The 17992-nt window shown below is 45.8% G+C and overlaps 1 protein-coding gene across 1 annotated transcript; it reads right to left on the bottom strand.

The window, feature by feature from the left end:
* Positions 1-4377: 4377 nt before the first annotated feature.
* MMP13 (matrix metallopeptidase 13) lies at positions 4378-17423 on the bottom strand. The gene is made up of 10 exons (XM_019433690.2): positions 16194-17423; positions 15865-16106; positions 14784-14932; positions 14498-14623; positions 12188-12349; positions 10327-10444; positions 9203-9336; positions 8110-8269; positions 6377-6480; positions 4378-5712 (listed from the first exon to the last, which is right to left on the bottom strand). The coding sequence occupies exons 1-10, from the start codon at positions 16509-16511 to the stop codon at positions 5612-5614; spliced, it is 1614 nt and encodes a 537-aa protein (XP_019289235.1). The 5' UTR covers positions 16512-17423; the 3' UTR covers positions 4378-5611.
* Between the last annotated feature and the right edge of the window lie 569 nt (positions 17424-17992).

Raw genomic sequence — 17992 nt, 5'->3', positions numbered from 1 at the left:
AAGTGAGCGTGGCTAGAGGCGAAGATTCTGTTCGGTGTCCAGGCCCGCAGCTCAGCTTGAAATGGTCCAGGCCAGGACTTTCCAGAAACAGAGCCAACATAAGCATACACACAGTACCCCATGTGCTCAGAGGTACTTAGAGCTCTCAGAATCCTTTTTCCCTCTCATTGCTTTGCCAGCACAAGCCACTGGGGACCCAGCCAGCTGAGGCACAGGCGGGCTAAATCATACGACCCGGAAGGTCCATGCCTTTAACCACAGAAAGTAAGTCCTTTTCAGATAGAACTGGAAGGGTCACAGGGGTGCCTGGGTGGCTCGGTCGGTGAAGCGTCCGACTCTTGGTTTTGGCTCAGGTCATGATCTCGTGGTTCATGAGTTTGAGCCCCACATTGGACCCTCTGCTGTCAGTACAGAGCCGGCTTTGGATCCTCGGCCCCCGTCTCTGCCCCTCCTCACTGTGCTTTCCCCTAAATAACTATTTTAAAAATAATAATAATAATTAAAAAACAAATAAATGAAAACACACTTTCATTACTGATTTTTTAAGTCTTTTTGGCATAGGAGGTAGGGACATAGCTAGGGAAGCTTGGATGATGTCTTGAACTCAACGTGGAGCTCAACAAACAGGAACCGTAATATCTTCATTCCTGAACAACTATTAACATTTAGCAGGCGGATCCATGTGAACCCAGCTCCGTGACAACCAAGACTTCAGACGCTCAGCAACTGGCTGGATACCGCGTACTTAACGATGTTTCTTGTTCCGTTGACGTGTGGTGACATCATGAAAAGATTGGTTCCAGAGTGGGTTATAATGAATTTTAAACATATGGACATTTTCCTTCTCTGAGTATGTAGTCTTAGGGCATAATTCTGCCCATCGGGTGGAATCAAAGTGCTCTATGAGCAGTGAGGAATTCTAGATCGGCATTTGGCACACTCCGGAACATCAGGTATGAAAAGTCCAAAAAAATGAGAAAAACTAAGTCACGTGGGAGAAGGAAACTTTGGAAACCTCAAGCATTCTCTTCCTCTGAGAAGTGATTGTCCCAGGTGGTCGGCCCAGCAGTTTGGGGACTTCTTCCTCTTTGCTGCCGGCTGCTTTGTTTCCTCTTTAGCGGGCAGCTCCAGGTTCTGCGAACGTTGTATATTTTTGTGGTTCGCCTTCCAGTCTACCCTCCAAGGCCTGTGACTCACAAGTCCCGGCTCCAAGCGTTGGCCACAGTCTCAGTGGCTTGGCAGGACACCCCACTCTGACTCCCATCTCCTTGAAGGAAGCCTTGTAGCTGAGGGGGTCTGTGACAGGGGCACAAATCTTATCCAAAATCGATGGCATTGTGTCAGGAATTAAACCATCCGTGATTTGGCCGTGCTTCTCATCCCCTCACTAAACAACACAGCACTATTTTGGTGACTTAATCCAATTACAGTCTTTGAAAGAGTACTGTCAGTGCCACCTAGTGGAACTATTGTAAATCCCACCGCCTCGTGATGAGTCCCTAAAATCGGGTTGTTTTCCGGTTTCAAAACCGTCTGGCCTACGGATTCACGTCAAGAGGTTCTGCAGACTTGTCCCCCAATTATGTGCCACACAGAGTCTTACTAGCCGCAAGGCCACTTGAGTGATGTTGGACGGTAGCTCTTACTCGGCCTCCAACGTTTGTGGACGTGCTATTGCTTCTCAAGAAAAAGTCGCTTCGGTTCCTCGCGGCATTCACGGATATCTGTGTGCACAAGCCGGCTCTCTGTGCTTTAGCTAACATATTCTACAGCAGATCCTACGAGGACCGACTGCCCAACTCATAACGAGCTTCTCTTAAATACCATGCTTACCCCCATCGGTAAGCTCCAAATAGACATTTGGTATTTGGATTTGATGATCTGGCCCCAACGGAAGGACACTGATCCAAGTAACGCCAATCAAATTGGGAATTTGGACCTGAGACTGGAGCAGAGACAGGAGTTGGGAAACAATCCTGACAGTAGGTCTGTATCTATTTATGTCCATGTATCTATCCATCTATCTGTCATCTCTCTATCCATCCGTCTATCTATCTATCTATCTATCATCCAGCTCTCTAATCTAGAGAAGAGAAAACATACAAGCAAATGAGGAAGTTTTTTTCTGAAATCAAGTTAAAGATTCTCTTTAAAAATGAAAGGGAAAGAAAGAAAATGACCTTCCATGTTCAGATATGTTTGGGAAATCTTGTTCCACAAACTTAAACAGTTTATTCTCCACAGACCACTTATAGCCTTTCATACGCCAGCGCGCACCATGAATCTTCTGGAAGAGGGGTAGAACACTGATCTCAAGATCTTTCCAGGAAGCCGGGAGCCCCAGCAACAGTCATGCAATCTCTCAGAAGCGCTGCTCAGAGCGCTTCCTTAAGTACTTCCTGAGGGCCCGTGGAACCCCAGGGCTTACTCACACATAGATTTCTGAATCCCAGGCAGGGTCCCTCGTGCGGCAGGTCTAGGGTGGTGCAGAATGTGCTTTTCTAGCAAGTTCCCAGGTGATGATGATCTGCTGGCCTGAGGAACACATCAGAGAAGAACTCTCTAAAGCAGCCTTTCATATTCAGAGAGGAGCTGGAGTGTCCCCCAGCGCGGAGTCATCTGCTGAAGACCGAGTCCGGGGGCAGTGAGTGGCCTTGAACCACACCAGGGCAATCCACTGGCCCAGGACTAGAGAGAGGCCACCAGGAGAGACCTCGAAGCTTCTTACAGAGACAGGTACCCACCTTCTTCCAGAATAATGTTGAAAATGCACCCATGTGCTCAACAAGTCAGGATTTCCATCAACTGGCTAAATTACTAAGAACTAGATAGTCATATGCTGATCCTTAGAATGACCTCCCTGTATTGTTTTTTCAACTAACAGGCCTTAGCACTCCATAAACTTTCGGTTTGCTTGCTTGTATGTTTGTCACAGAGAAACGTGCAGATTCCTCCGTAGCTTCGGGAAAAGTAGGAGGAACAGGGTGGAATCCAGGGGCTCCTTGGTATAGTTTACCCATTGCGGGCTGCGCAACTCATCATAAACATCCCCGTGACTCTCTACTGGGCTCCAACAAGTCCTTTTTAGTCTGGAGGGCTGACCTGGAGCCCTTTCCCTGAGTCTCTTCGCCACCCCAGAGATGCTCGTGCTGGATGCTCTTGGGCGTCTCTTCCACGAGGAGGACTTCCCCGAGCTTCCCTCCTGTGGCCCTTGCCCCATCCATACAGTAGGTAAAATCCCTCTTCCTGGAGGGTCTCTGAGGACTGTGTGTCTTTTCTTTACAGCGTGTATCATAGTTGTATTTCATGCTTATTTGATTAATGCCCATCTCAGCAACCAGACTGTGAGCCCCAAGAAAATAATAAGGTTCTACTCTGCATCGTATCCACAGCATCTACTGAAGTTCCTGACACAGCAGAGGTGCTCAAGTAAGATTTACTGGGTGGATGGAGGGAGGAAAAGGGAGAGGGAGGGAGGGAGAGAGGGGAGGATGGACGGATGGATGGACAGATGGATGGATGGACAGATAGACGGATGGACAGATGGATGGATGGATGGATGGACAAATGGATACACAGGTGGATGAACAGATGGATGAACAGGCATGTTCTACTCCGATAGCAAGCCTTAGAAATCAGGAACCCTATGGCGCAGTCAAGGAAGACAAAATGCATGAAGTCCTACTCTGAGGGGCGCCCTGGGAGGAAATAGCCAGCATTGCTTCTGCACCCGCAGCCACCGGTCATGCTCTCCTAAAATCATTTAACTTATGAGTTTTGATCATTTTGCCTCCACAGTAGGATATAAGTTCTTCAGGGGGTAGGGAGCAAGTTTTTCTTGTCAGTCTCAATGTCTCGGCTGCCTGACCTGTAGTGGACCCTTACCGAATGTTTGGGGACGGCAGTGTTTGCCCTCCTCCTGAGAGGCCCCTGCCCCCCGTATTCCCACAACCTCACCAAGTGGCACCGGTCTCGTGGTAGACATCACGACAGTCAGGCCCCAAGAGGTTCAAGGACTTGTTTAGGGTCCCCCGCCAGGGGTCATGGCAGAGTAAGTGGCAGAACTCTGTCTTCCTCGCTCCAGATCCAGGGACCCTCACACTTCATTCCCAGCAGTGCTCTCAGCAGGGAGAGTCTGAGGAACCTGTGCTCCACGCAGGGAGCTGCCCGCCCACCAACCCCGCCAGGGATCTTGTTAACACAGCCTGGGACAGTTCATTCTAAATTCTGGATTGAGTCTCCCTACAAACACACACAACAAAAAAAGTGAGCGAACTACATTCACCGAGAAATGGGCAAGAAACAGGAATGATTTAAAAGGACCCTCTTTGTGTGAGTAAAGTCTAAAATTACACCGAAAGGCAAAATACACTGCTCTCTGTTCAAAACATGTTTTTTATTAGAAACAACATAGACGCTTCCTAACACATTCTGCAAATATAATACACTTTATTTTCTTTGCCTGAACTTCTGTGAACAAGATGTTCCTCCCTCGGTGGTCATTCCTATATTCAGTGTGAACACTGTGCCGGGCAGGGAAACGCGCTGAGGGATCGCAGGAATGGGAACGAAGGAGAGAGAAAGCTAGTTCACACCCTCAAGAAGACTGCGGTCGTGTTGAATGCAGAATGCTTTTATTTTGGATGTGTCCATTTAAGCATACTTCCAGTTTATAAGATATGTTCGAGTCTCTATCTTCGGAACATAGCCTGTGTATCCAAGGTAAACTGGACGATTAAAACAATGATCTGGGCGAAATAGGGCTAAAATACGACTTTGAGTCTTAATCAGATGAGTTATGAAAGAGTGATACCATGGCCTTAGATCATCGTGATAAGAATTTTAATGCTCTGATATTTTTGAGAGACCTGAAATGTTTGGATACAAAAAGAAACTGTCTCTCTTTATCTTCTATAACAGGCAAAAAACGTCTTCTTTGACAGTAGCTCTGGAATCACGGTCAAAGGGAAAATTAAACAGAACCCACAGGCACATGTATTATCCTTAGCCTTGGCCTCTGTCTCTCCTCTTTAGTGACTTTGATACATCCTAGTGTTATGAACGGGGCCATGTACATTCAGATGTTGTCAGTGCAAACCCAAAATGGCTTCTTTGGAAAGTTGTCTACAGCATCTTTATGACAGATAGTTCCCTCTGGTTTTTGTCTTTTCTTGGTGCCTTACCAAGAAAATTCCACTTTCATACTCTTTGATGCTTTTTCATAAAGATGATTCATTAATTACGTAACTATGATTTACTTCTATACCTTTGCAAAGTTTCCTTATAAATATATTTTAAAAAATGATGCTAACTGACTCTGACACCCCATATGTCCCATTTCTGCTGCGGGAAGCACTGTTGAGTACGACTTCTGCAGTGTGCAACAATGAGGCGATCCTTACAGAGGATCCGTTCCATCACCTTAAGATTCGCTGTGGTTCCAGCCACGTCTAGCTATACACATCCCACCCATTCAAAGATAAGTTACTGACGCTTGTTCACAGAACGAAGCTTTCCCCTGACACCCCGTCGTCCCCCACACCCAGTATCACCGGAAGTGTTATCTCAAATGCTCTCCAGGATTTAAATAACAACAGTATTTAAACGACAATTAACACCACAACAGGGAATTTGCTGGCAGGACGCGAACAATACGGTTACTCCAGATGCTGTATTCGAACTGGATGGGCCCGTTGAAAAAATAGATGTAACCTGTAAGAAAAAGACCAAAAAGAAAATTTCACCGTGTGGAAACAATAAGGGTTTATGCCAGCTCACGTTAAAAGTGCAACCTGTTGGGTCCCATTTTTTTTAACATGGCAACATTTATGTTTAAACCCTTCTAATGCTTTACTACATTGCTTATAGTTTCAGGGAGGAAAAAATGTACAAGGTTTCCCGGGTCTCCTGAGTGGTCACCTTGAAATCGCCACCTTGCCATGAGCTCCAGTGTGGATGCTTCACGTGTCGATATTAGTTATTTAAGTGGGGAAAAATACCGCTTTTCAAGATTAAAGCAAAAACAACAATATAGTGATTGGGGTCATTTTCCTTATAAACGACACCCCACTCTGCCCCTGATTTAAATTATGACAATAATCTTTGCCTCTTGGCACGGTTAAGCACAATTCAAGATAATGTTTCAAGTTCGGCACCCTTTATTTGGAGAATTCGCAGTCATTTAAGCACCGTTTTCATTTATTCTAACTAAGCGTGTTATGTTTTGTTTGCTGCCTGTGTGAGTAGTCACAGTAATTCCTTACCTGCCACACATTTACTAGCACATCTAAGTCCTGGATAAAACTTCTGTGTAGGAGAAATGATTAGGAGGGGTACAGAAGCCCCCCGTTAAGGTCCGTGTGATGGAACTCGTTACCGTTTTTCTCGTAGACGGCGTCCACTTTATCACCAATCCCTGGAAAGTCCTCTTCGATCAGCCTGGGGGAGTCTTGATCCATGGCGTGGTTGCTGTCATCATAGCTAGGTGGCGAGGAAAAGGAACTCTTCAGTAGGTCGCATTGCTTAGAAATTCTCTTAAAAATGACTCAAAGGATATCAGGACGCCTTTCAAAACTGACAAAAGTATTAACATTTTAGGCGCGTTTAAAATATCCGGGAGCCTTTTCAAATGAGTAATTACGATACTGAGTGCGCGTCAAATGAGTAATTACGATACTGAGTGCGCGATGGGTGTTTCCTGAGTATTTGCTGACTTGGCAAAGGCCATCTTTGTAAAGACAGTTACCAGCTCGTCTCCATCTGCCAAACTCACCACCCCCGCACGGGCACCCCCGCCGACCACACACATCCTGAAGTCAACCTAGAGCAGCCGTCCATCTTGTACTACTGTTACTGTTGCTGATGAGTCTCTTGTCCTTGAGGGACGTTCTGATTGGTGAGAGACCAGAGCCACTGACCTATGGAGACGGCTAGGACCTGGGCACACCGCAACACTAAGCAACAGAAGCTAAGCATCGTGACAAGGATGCAGAAAGTGCCATGAGAGTACATGAGGAGGGAGAGAGCCTCAAGGGTTCCAGAAAGACTTTGAGGTTAAATGGTATTTCCGGTTAATTCGAAACAGTGGGTAGAGTTTCAAAAGGGAGAGATGCAGGGAAAGACCCTCCAGCCAAAAGGGGGGATGAGAGCACGGTGCGTTTGTGATCTGGTGAGTGATACGCCCTCAATGAACCACAGACCTTGTGTCGGGCATGGGGACCGGCATGGCAGCACTAGGAGAACTTTAGAGAGTAGTGAATGTCACTGTCAGAAATACAGAAGTCAAACGGCAAAGAGGACATATACAGGGAATGCGTGTGTGTGTGTGTGTGTGTGTGCACGCGCATGCACATGTGAGTCCAGATAAAGTAGAGCTACTGATTTAAACATTTTAAGTATGGGATCCCTGGGAGATATGAATATTCTCTCTCTCTCTCTCTCTCTCTCTCTCTCTCTATATATATATATATATGTATATATATATACATACATATATATATATAGGCATGCCCTAGCCAACTAAAGACATCCTGAAATCATATATATATATGAAATATATATATTTTCATCTATCTATATCTATATCTATATCTATATCTATATCTATATCTATATATCTGTCTATCTGGCTCTAGAATCTTCAATGTTGCCAGTATCAAAGCTGCCTTAATATCTACGTACGTTCTAAATATTCTAACTCCACCTGTCCTTCAAAAAGGGGCTGACTTCAAGAATCGTAGGCCTAGCAGCTTCCTGGCCAACCTCCCCTTGTGTCTGGGTGAGCAGACATGAGGAAGGGGCGGCCTTCTCTCTCTCAGTCTTCTCCTCCACCTGCTCTTGTGTCTTCTCCGGCCACGGAAGGTGGAGCTGCCTGTGAATTACAAGCTGACAAGAAAGAGGAGCCAGGAGAAAGACCAGTGAGAACGAAGATGTCCAAGTAAAAGATGGCTTCAGCAGGGCTAAGGTACAACAAGTGGCCAAGAGAGAAAAGAACGGCTCCGAGGAGGTGGGCGCTGTGTGTATAGATGTGTGTTTTCAAGAGCACTGAGACGATTAAATCCCTGCCAAAGGATTTGCCCCCAGGCAAATCAGTAAACATGGCGGCCATACCTCCAGACCTGGTTTCCCGAGAAGAAGAGCGTCTTCCCTGTGTCCTCAAAGTGGACAGCAGCACTTATCTTTTTAACATCTTTTGGAAATCCCAGTTCGGATATTTTTTTGGGGTAACCTTCCAGAATGTCATAACCATTAAGAGCCCAAAATTTTCTGCCTAGAATAAGTGAAAGAACGGTTTTATTATGCAAGGGAATCTATTAGGACACATTATGTAGATACGTACGTTAACAAAGAAAGACTCATTTTATACATTTACAAATAAATTAGCATTTGTGGTCACCATGTTTACGCAGCATAGAAATAAGAGCGTTTGCCAAACAAAGACAGGATCTAAGATACTAATTTCCTAATTATGAGTATAATTAGCAATGAAACCCCATCATTTTTGGTTATTTATTACCTTTGAATGTTAATCAGGAGTTCGGTGAAAAGAACATTGAGATTTCTTCGTGAATGACGGTGGGAACAGTACATTAGATTGAAAGCTCAAATATTATACCAGATAGAAAGTTGTTACTTCCTTCTCTTAAAAGTGACTTTATTAGAATGCTAATTATAATGGTCAAACAACAGAAACAATGTTAGTAGAATGCTTGTAGCCTTTACAGATTATGATCAAGAAGACAGAGTAGTAGTTTGGAAAACTGATTTTATGTCAAGGGAGCAAGTAAAACATTAAAATGTACATACGCTATGACAATAAATATTCAAAAATATACACTACCTATGGCGAAGAACTACTAAAACAAGTAAGGAAATGAAATAAATCGACTTTTCAGAAGTGGGAATTATGGATAATATTTTTTCCCATTTTTCTGATCAGGTTTGCTCAGCAAATAATTTCTAAGAGGAAATAAGAAAAAACTGGCATGATTGCTATAAAACAAACAGTAGATTTGTAACGATAAGTAATACCGCAGACTTTTCACTTGTCGCATTTGGGGACGCTTGGTAGAAAGGTTCCAGGTACGTTCGGCTTCCTATTTTGTTACCGTGGGTTCTTCTTTGGGGTACTTTGGAGGAGGGTCATTTTGCTACGGCTCTCGCAGCATCAGGCTCCTCCCTGCCTCACTGGGGAAAGGCTTACCTCTAAAGATGAAGATAAGGTCACGGGAGGAGTGCTCGTAGGCGGCGTCGATGCGGTTGGGAAGTTCCGGCCAAAAGGATTTTGTTAAAAACAGCTCTGCGTCCACCTGCTGGGGGTGCAGGCGCCAGAAGAATCTAACGGAAAAGGAGAAGCGCACAGTTTGCTGTCACAGTCTTGAAGTGTAGATATTTCTGGTCCTGCTAGCCGCGCACCCCCCCGCCCCTGTCTCCACATCCACACAGGGAAGTTGGGGCGATCATCCCCCTCACTTGTGGACGTTTCCCTTCCGTGCCAGCTGGAAAAGCTGCTGTCTAAAGTAGGAAGGTTTGAAATCTCACAGACCCTCGAAGGCCCCGCGGCCTTCGTGAGTTACGGCCACGCTTTGTTCAGTTTTGCAAATGGTGCAAGTGGTGAGCGAATGCGCCAGGCGCTGTGTTAGGCTCCGGAAAGAAACCCGGGGTTACAAAAACTATGTCTTCCAAGATTTTGTGGCCTAGACACAGATGCCTGAGAAAATGCCTGGGCTACAGTGTAACCAGAGCTCTACTAGGGGAGGTAGGAAGGCTATTGGACCACAGATAAGGGATGGGTTAATTGATGGATGAATAAATGAACAAGTTAACAAATCAGCATATGAGAACAATGTTCTAAGGTGAAGTTAAAAATTCATTGTTCGCTCCCCACAGGGAGGTCTAGGTTTTAAATAACTCGCTCTCCCAAATTCCCACATACGTTACCAGAAAAAAAGTCTTCCCAAACCAAAAGGAATTCACGTGGACACTGTAACCGCTTACTAATACAGGGATTGATTTCAAAATGTGTGTTTTTAAAGTAAATAACCTGGTTTTCTACATTTACTTGGTTATCTTTGCAGGAACGAATGTAACCAAAGTCATAAAGAGAGGCTGCGTTAGGCCAAGAGTCCCCATTGAAAAGTAAGGTGTATATCTATCAGTCATTCATTTCATCCGAAACACGTAAAAAAAACACCAAAAACCGAAAAAGAAAAAAACCAAACTGCCCAAAGATGTCTTATTTTCGCTGTTAACTTCATGTGTGGAAATCTGCCTGGATGTGCGGCAATGCATGGGTCTAGCTGATGAACGTCTGTGACCCTCAAGCACCTGTCTTTAAAGATCATGGTCTCTCCTCGGAGACTGGTGATGGCGTCGAGGGTCAGGGACGGGTCACATTTGTCCGGCGTTTTGGGATGTTTCGGGTTGGGGTCCTCATCTCCCGGGCCTGCAGTCGTGACACAAAGGGCAGAAGGTGACAAGGATGGCCTCTCGGATGACCCAACCCCTCTAACGCACAGCAGGCGGGTCCCCTCCAGGGAGGGCGACAGGTTCTCAGCCTCTGAGTCATGATGCACACACGATGTGACCCTGCTCCCTGCCCCCACTCTTGTGGCTCCTCCTGCTCTCGGCCTTCCAGACCCCTGGACACCCTTCTCAAGTACAAGTTCAGGTTTGAGGCTGGTGTTAGGGATGGGTGGGCTGCGGGAGGGCACCCCCCGCGGGCTTTGCCCCAGCTGCAGACGGGCTGCTGCAGAGAGACACATTCAAGCCACTCCTGGTGGCTCGTCATCCCCGAGGGAGCCTCGCCCCAGCTGTCACCTGCTGGCAGCGTCCCGTCCGCGCTGGCTGCCTCCCCAGTCCACCCCAGCACCGCTCTGCGTGCCCAGCCAGGCCCCCCGGCCACACTCGCGTGCCACGAGCGTGTGGCCCCCGCATCCCCCGGCTCACGTGCATGCCGGGCACAGTGACAACTCTGAGCTGCCTTCTCCCCACTGAGTTCATCCTTTGCCCCATCAAGCGCCTCACTCCCAACCCTAGAGAAGTAAGGAGAAAGGCTGGCCCACGCCCACACTGGCTACCCCCGCAGACTTGAGCGCACAGGGGAAAACAGGAAGTGTCCCGAGCTCTGTGCTCAGAAGCGTTTACACCGACGACCCTCCACTGCGGGCTTTAGCCCTCTTTATTTATTTTTTTTTTAATTTTTTTTTTTAACGTTTATTTATTTTTGAGACAGAGAGGGACAGAGCATGAACAGGGGAGGGGCAGAGAGAGAGGGAGACACAGAATCGGAAGCAGACTCCAGGCTCTGAGCTGTCAGCACAGAGCCTGACGCGGGGCTCGAACCCACGGACCGTGAGATCATGACCTGAGCCGAAGTCGGACGCTTAACCGACCGAGTCACCCAGGTGCCCCGTTTTAGCCCTCAGGGAAGTGTGCTTGTTTCGGGAGAGGTTTAATTACTTTGTAAACGTGGCTGAAAATTTGGAAGGAAGAAAGAGGAGATTCTTACGACAGTCACTGTAGATGTTGGTTAAGTCACCACAGGCCACTTGAATGGTTTCTATGGTGGCAAACTGAAGGGGTTGAAGGAACGCCCAAGATTTACGGAAGCCGGTCAAGACCTCACTGTCACCCTTGGCCCCTGTCCTGCAGATTCTCTATTTAAGCTCCGGGGCTTAGTTGCTTCATTGGCCAAATGGGGAATTAATTAAATATTTTCCTTCCTTATGTCAGAGGTGTCTTAAGGGTATCAAAATACAAAATACAAATAAGAATCTGCAAAATCTTTGGAGGATAGAACATTTTCTACTTGAGCAGGTAGTCTGATTCAGAAAAAAAAGAAAAAAAGGGTATGTTTTTCCAGGTTCTAATAACAACCAGGAGGTGCCTGGGTAGCTCAGTCAGTTAAGCATCTGACTCTGGTTCAGGTCATCATCTCACGGTTTGTGGGTTCTGGCTCTGTGCTGATACTCAGAGCTCGGAGCCTGCTTCAGATTCTGTGTCTCCCTCTCTCTCTGTCCCTCCCCTGCTCGTACTCTGCACCCCCTTTCTCTCTCAAAAATGAATAAACGTTAAAAAAAAAAAAACAGAACCAGGACAGTAATATTGGTCATGAGAAATTCACTAATGATTTTGAAAATAAGTGCCTGTACCTATTCTGTTTCTAAACTGATAAATTAAGAGTTACCATAGAGAGACTGGATCCCTTGTACGTCGTCATCAGGAAGCATGAAGTGGCTTTGGCCAGTGTAGGTGTAGATGGGAAACATGAGTGCTCCTGGGTCCTTGGAGTGGTCGAGACCTAAGGAGTGGCCAAACTCGTGGGCAGCGACAAGAAACAAGTTGTAACCTGTAAGGAAACAAGGAAACTATGAGAAAACCAGGTCGTCTGATGACCAGTGGACAGAATGCTATTTTCTTCACGTATTTCTCTTTCTTGGTAATTTTACCGTTGTTTTTTTTTTCAACGTTTTTTATTTATTTTTGGGACAGAGAGAGACAGAGCATGAATGGGGGAGGGGCAGAGAGAGAGGGAGACACAGAATCGGAAACAGGTTCCAGGCTCCGAGCCATCAGCCCAGAGCCTGACGCGGGGCTCGAACTCACGGACCGCGAGATCGTGACCTGGCTGAAGTCGGACGCTTAACCGACTGCGCCACCCAGGCGCCCCCTGTTTTTTTAACATTAATATTCAGTTGATTGAAGGAAGATTCAAAATATGGATTGAATCCTTATAAAGAATTGAGTGTTTTCTTTGATTATCGCTGCCTACATAATTAGAGTATCAACAGACTGCTCTCGAATAAGTAGTCATCAGTGAGGATTTACTGCGAAGACACTAAAAATCATTGTTCTCTCAGGCCAGGTGAGGAAAGGGGACAGTGGTGGCCTTAAAGGAGTAGTCACGGGAAGTCACATAGGGCGGTACAGATCAAGGGTGTTTCTAGAACATCATCAGAACAAGAGGCACCATGACAAGGGATAACGGCCAAGTATGGCGGATGCACTAAATAGCGTCTCTGGGAATCTACATGGGAACAAATCCCAACCAAACGATCCTTTCCAGAATGTCTGTAGACGCTACAATTTAAGAAATACAGGCCCTGGAGATGATCGGTCCGCTGTCCCCTATTTTAGCAGATCACTGTGTCACAGTTTCTACATGACTTCCTCTAGTCATTCTTTCTGCCAATATCTGAGCCTCTTCGTACTAGTATTTTAAACTGGAAAAAATATATATATATAAAAGGTTGGAAAAAACACATGGAAGCTGGAGTCGGTGGTTTCAGTTTGACCTGAAACACCACTTGCCATCAGAGCCTGTACTCAAAGAAAAGGTACAACCAACTTAGTAACACGTGCAGACCGTAGGAGCAATGAAAGCTCACGTGATCTGAGTGACAAGAAATTCTTCACTGAAACGACCAGCGGTAGAGCCATTCCTGGCCTTCCCATGAAACATTAATCATGGTTTGTGTGTGAATATTTTCCTTCATTTCAGCTAAATATTTCAAACCCAGGATTTATGCAGGAACCCAAAACTCAGGTTCAGTGTGGTTCTATCTTAACAGCACTAGATGTTATTCTTTCTGCCTAAAATCATTCTTACCTGTGTAATAATTCAGAACACAAATATGCAAAGTCTCACCTTTCCTTCCAAAGATAGCTTGGAGGCATTGGAGCTCAGGCATTGGTCAGGCAAGGCCCAGTTTTACTCTTTGGAAAAACAATCCATCTGATTTAAGTGAAGAACTTTAGCCTCTATGAGGACTACCTCTAATTATCACAACCAACAGTCAATATAGCTCCATACTTAAGTCCTAGTTGGAACAATCTGGCTTTTCTTCCTAAATTAATATTTTGAATTCTTTTCAGTTTTGAAGATTCAACTACTGACTGAATTCATTCAACAACGGGTTTCATTTTGCTCTTATATGCTCTGTATATGTATCTGTTTCACGCCGTTTCGAGTAAGACATATCTTGATCTGTTGTAAGGGTGTTTGTAAAATCAGTGACATACACATGTCTCAAACAAGTAACGCATATAACAGAAAACAGAAAATTGACTGCACTTGGGCTATTTCTGTCAAGGAAAAAAAAACTATTTCGACTCACATCCAACTCATCTATGACTTGCCTATCCAGCCCTAATAGTTTTTAGGTACGTGTTTGTAACAAACTGTACTTCCTTAACATGCCAAAAGGTAATCTGTAGTAACACCACCTTGGCTGACAGAAAGACATGTTGGTCCTAATTTAAAGTTAGCTAGTATCCCTCAGGCCACTAAACTGAACTGCTCACTTCTAATATTTCACACAGGTTTGTAGAAATGTCACTTATAGAGACTAATAAACATAAGACACATTTGTAATGGTTTTGAAAAATAGAAGCAACTATCAAATATAATTTACGGTATGCTCCGTAATTTCTTGTCAATGGGATCACTGTCTCATCTAATCTAGTAATCGTGACATATCTTCATCAGAAATATTACCTTTGGAAGTACTTGTCCATGTTTCGTCATCATCAAAATGGGCGTCGCCTCCATAATTTGGCCCAGGAGGAAAAGCATGAGCCAGCAGACCAGAGGGTCCATCAAATGGGTAGAAGTCGCCATGCTCTACACACAAAAGCAAGAGTTCAGAATCTAATTATACCCACTAGTGCCCGGCACAATGCTGGGTGGATTCTGTAAAAAGAGATGAATGACCGAAAGGAGGGAAAAAAGAATGGAGACAAGTAAGGAGCAGCATGTAAAAATGTCTCCACAATGTCATCACCTTTAGTTCCAAAAGAGATCATGATGTCAGCAGTGCCATCATGGAGTCTGGTGAAGTTCAGTGGTGTCACATCAGACCAAACTTTGAGGGCTTTTTTGAATGCCTTTTCGACTTCAGAATGAGTCAGATCAGGGGTATAATTCACAATCCTATTTAACAGAGAAAGTTTCGATTACATTTCTGGAAGGCAAAGGGTATTTGATAACATATTTTCTTGGAATACTGCTTTTTGACTCAAATGCCATGCCTTCTCTGAAAGTTCTGGTAGAGGCCCATCATTTCAAAGAACTTAGCAATTATGAGGCCATACAAAGGTAACAAAATGAATTCAGTCAGACATTTGACTATCTCCAAATATCTGACCACTTGGAATCTTACATTTAAAGTATTCACATATTTAATTAAAAAAATTTTTTAATGTTTATTTATTTTTAAGAGAGAGAGAGAGACAGAGCATGAGCAGGGGAGGGGCAGAGAGAGAGGGAGACACAGAATCTCAGCAGGCTCCAGGCTCCCAGCTGTCAGCACAGAGCCCGAGGCAGGACTCGAGCTCACGAACTGTGAGATCATAACCTGAGTTGAAGTTGAATGCTCAACTGATTGAGCCCCCCAGGCATCTCAAAGTATTCATATACTTAATAAAACTTATACTGAATGATACAAGTTTGCAATTGTATCGCTATACCCCAAAAATGCAATAGCTCTGTGAAGTTCCTAGAGACAGCAGGACTCTCCACTTTTAAGCACTATTAGTAAATATGCCTGATGTAGTACATTTGCATAATTTATTAAACCTACTTTTACTTCTAATTTGATCTCTTTTCTAAAAAAAAAATACTTTGAGGTTTTTAACATACAGTAATTCTGGGTTAAGGAAACAATAATAGATGTTAGGGGACGTTCTCACCAATAGTATTAACGTCATCAGTGGAATTCTTTAACTTCTAGTTAAATATTTAAAGCCTATCTTTAAAAAAACGGGACCAACATGTTCTGTCCCCTACAGCCTGTGCTGAAAATTAGGCATTTCATGCTGTTTTCCAAAGTAGCAAATCTTAAAGAAAGATAACCTCTGACGTACCTGTAGGTTAAGTTCGTCTTGGACCACTTGAGCGTTCGGGGGAAAACGTTGTACTCGCCCACATCGGGGACCCCACATCTCGGTTTCTTCATGACGTCTAAGGTGTTGTCATCGAGCTTGCCGGTGACCTCTAAGCCAAAAAAGGCTTGCATTTCTCGGAGCCTGTCGGCCACGGAGCTCGTGGCCGCTTTCTTCAGGATTCCAGCGGGATTCATCGGGTAGTAGTAGGATTTCAGGTAGCGCTGGAAGAGAGAACAGAGGCACCTGCTGGAAAAGGGAAGGGCGTCGGGGAGACGGGGCGCGGCGCTGGGACCGGCCGGATACTGTACCTCTGCCAACTGGAAGTCTTCCTCGGACAGGTCGTCGTCACCATCACTGGGAAGGGGCAGGGACCGACAGCGAGCCCAGCTCCAGAGGAGGAGGGCGGCGAGGAAGGCCCGGTGCATCCTGACGGTTGTGCCCGGAGGCTGCTGGCCCCTGCAGACGCGCACCTTTATTTTATAGACCTGCAGGGGTGACTCATCGTCTGAGGACACGCTCCGCTTCCTAGGGAGCTGAAAGTAAACATGCTTACAGGGCGACTTTTGCTTTCCTCCCAAGAAGTGTGGTTTGTGGGAGAATTTGAGGGAAATAGGAAATGAGGCCATCTCTCATTTCACCGGGGGCCCAAAAACCATCTGGCCAAACAAACGGCCTCAGCACATTTAGGGATGCCGTGGGAAGAAACAGACTAGTGAGTTGTTCACTCCACTGGGAAAAAGGTTGTTCCCTCCTAGGAAAGCAGCCACTTTTATTGTTTTCGGAGAAGAAAATCAAGACGCTGCACTCCTTCCTTACAGGCACACTGGGTCCTGCTTCTACAGCATCTGTACCCCTGTGCCCTGCAAACATCACTGTCCCCAAAGCAATTACAGAGGGCAACGCTGTCTACCTGAGGCCGCAGACTGGGCCAGACCCACGCTCGGAGCCCCGGAGGCACCAGGGGACATCCACGGCATTGATGCGACGGTTGAAATCTAAAGGCTCTGGTGTGACCCCTAACAGACGTGGAGTCCCGCTCAAATGCCCGGCAGGTCCAGGACGAGGGAGGAGAAGATACTGGAAGACAGCGTAACGGCTACCACGTATTGAGGGATCACTACCCGCGAGGCTTAAAAGGCATGATCTCATTTAATCCGTATGACAGCCGCGTGAAGTAGGGACCGCTGGAAGGCTTGTTTCCACCGTACAGATGAATAATCTGAGACACAGACAAGTTAAATGCTTGCTTTGGGTCACAGAGTTAATAGACGGTCCTCTCGGCATTCCAATCCAAGCCACTAGACTCAAGACTTCGTGTTCTTCACCACCATCCAGCCTGGCCTCTACCCCATTAATTCTCAGAAACCGAACTGCTTTGTTCCCACACGTCTGGGAGTATCCAGGAAAACTGGGGGGGCTAGGGAAGCTCATGGCCATTGTCAAGTTTCTCAATTTTTATTTTTAAGTTTGCACAGTAGAAGTGCCTTAGGTCCAACACTCAGGAAAGCCGTCCTCGAGGTCTATTTCTATTATCCCCTTCAGAACCTCTATTACCCCCTTCAGAACCTCACACAGTGAGTTCCATGAAATCAGAACGCTGTCTTTGGTCCCCCGGCGATGTAAATGGATGGAAGAATATGAGTCATGATCTTCAGATCGAACGACAGAAATTGATGCACGTTAATTTAAGTGACCAAGAGTCAGGGCTCAGGTCCGGAACAGGAAGAGAAAAAGAAGGAGCGTGAATACAGATTTGGGTGGGTCAGGAAGGGGCACCCGTGTGTGAGTAAAAACGTCATCACCTCCACTGGCCGGTACCTCAGGGTGAGCAGAAAGCCTGTGAAATGTGGGCGATCAGTTGAGGAATTTGTTTTCTTTTTTGAAAGAGAGAAAGAAAGTGCATGCAAGTGGGGGAAGAGCAGAGAGAGAGAGAGGGACAGAGACAGAGACAGAGACAGAGAGAGACAATCTTAGGCGGGTTCCACACTCAGCACAGAGCCCCACGTGGGGCTCGATCTAATGACCCTGGGATGATGACCGGAGCCAAAATCAAGAGTCAGATGCTTAACTGACTGAACCACCCAGCTGCTCCACTTGAGGGAAATTT

This window comes from Panthera pardus, unplaced genomic scaffold (assembly GCF_024362965.1).
Source record: "Panthera pardus isolate Hobbes unplaced genomic scaffold, ASM2436296v1 HiC_scaffold_12, whole genome shotgun sequence".
In the NCBI taxonomy this organism is placed as follows: Eukaryota; Metazoa; Chordata; class Mammalia; order Carnivora; family Felidae; genus Panthera; species Panthera pardus.
Note: the sequence above shows the minus strand (reverse complement) of the source record. Positions and strands in the feature narration are given on the sequence as shown.